This window comes from Propithecus coquereli, unplaced genomic scaffold, assembly GCF_000956105.1.
Source record: "Propithecus coquereli isolate 6110/MARCELLA unplaced genomic scaffold, Pcoq_1.0 Scaffold241, whole genome shotgun sequence".
NCBI classification, from domain to species: Eukaryota; Metazoa; Chordata; class Mammalia; order Primates; family Indriidae; genus Propithecus; species Propithecus coquereli.
The window spans coordinates 741,404-742,457 of NW_012147964.1; the positions used below are offsets into that span (position 1 = coordinate 741,404).

The window sequence follows — 1,054 nt, forward strand, 5'->3', positions numbered from 1 at the left end:
CCGCAGGCTAGCCCAGGCAAGAGAGTGAGATTCTATCTCAAAAAAAAAAAAAGAAAAGAAAGAAAAAAGTGGGAGTGCGAGATGAAAAGGGGTGCCCCCCCCGTGCTGGATGGCGAAAGGGAGCCCTCAGGGGTCTGAGAGGGACAGTTGAGTCTCCTTTCCCCTGCTCCAGGCGCAGAAAAGGTGTCCCCAGGGGTGCGGGAGAGAGCACGGGGTCCCAGAGGGGCGGCTGGGGTCTCCCGCGAGGGCCGGATCAGGGAGCTTCTCACCTGCTGCGGGTCGTCGGGCGACAGCTCGAGGCCCCCGCGTTGTATCGGGGTGGGCGCGGGGCTGGCCGAGGCGGGGGTCCTCTGCACCGCCCAGTAAATGGCAAAGAAGACGGCGGCGCCGACGGCCAAGGGCAGCACAGCGACGCCCAGGACCCAGGGCAGCGCGCGGCGGCAGCAGGGCGCGGGCTGCGAGGGGGCCTCCGGGTCCGGGGCGGCGTCGGGGCTGGAGTGCATGGCAGGCGACAGGGGACTGCTGCCCCGGCCGGTGCGCCGCGCTTTATACCGGAAGCCGGTCTTTCCGGGGCGGCCCGCGGGGATCCCGGCGACGTGCGCCCCGCCCCTCTCCTCCCCACTCCACTTTCTCCTCCCCGGGCGGCTCGCTTCCACTCCGGCCTTCCAAGCTCTGCCCGGTTCCTCTTTCCCTGCCTCACTCCCGCGGCCTCCAGCGCCCTGGCCGTCTCTCTCTGCCTCCATTGCCCCGAGTCTCTGGGTGGCTTGGGGTGACTCATGTGCCTTTCTCTGTCCCTATTGTCTCTGCAGGGGGAGGGAGGCGGTCTCTCCATCTCCGGGCCACACTGTGTCTCTGCCCATCTCTGCCTCTGTCTGTCTGTCTCTGACTCTCCCTGTGTCTGTCTCTCTCTACATCTCTGTCTCTTCTCTATGTCTGTCTCTGCCTCTGTCCTGTCTGTATTTCTCTATTTCTCTGTTTCTCTCTGTGAGAGTCACTGCCTGTCACTGTTTGGGAGTCTCTGTGTCTCTCCCTATCTATGTCTCTAGCTCCCTGG

At 64.5% G+C, this 1,054-nt stretch overlaps 1 protein-coding gene across 1 annotated transcript in view; it reads right to left on the reverse strand.

Annotated features, from left to right (window-relative positions):
- TNFSF9 (tumor necrosis factor (ligand) superfamily, member 9) overlaps nt 1-503 on the reverse strand; it is a 2,421-nt gene extending 1,918 nt beyond the window's left edge. The window contains exon 1 of the mRNA XM_012646123.1: nt 270-503. Within this exon, the coding sequence (XP_012501577.1) occupies nt 270-503 (234 nt within the window). The remainder of the gene's footprint in view (nt 1-269) is intronic.
- Nucleotides 504-1,054: the final 551 nt, after the last annotated feature.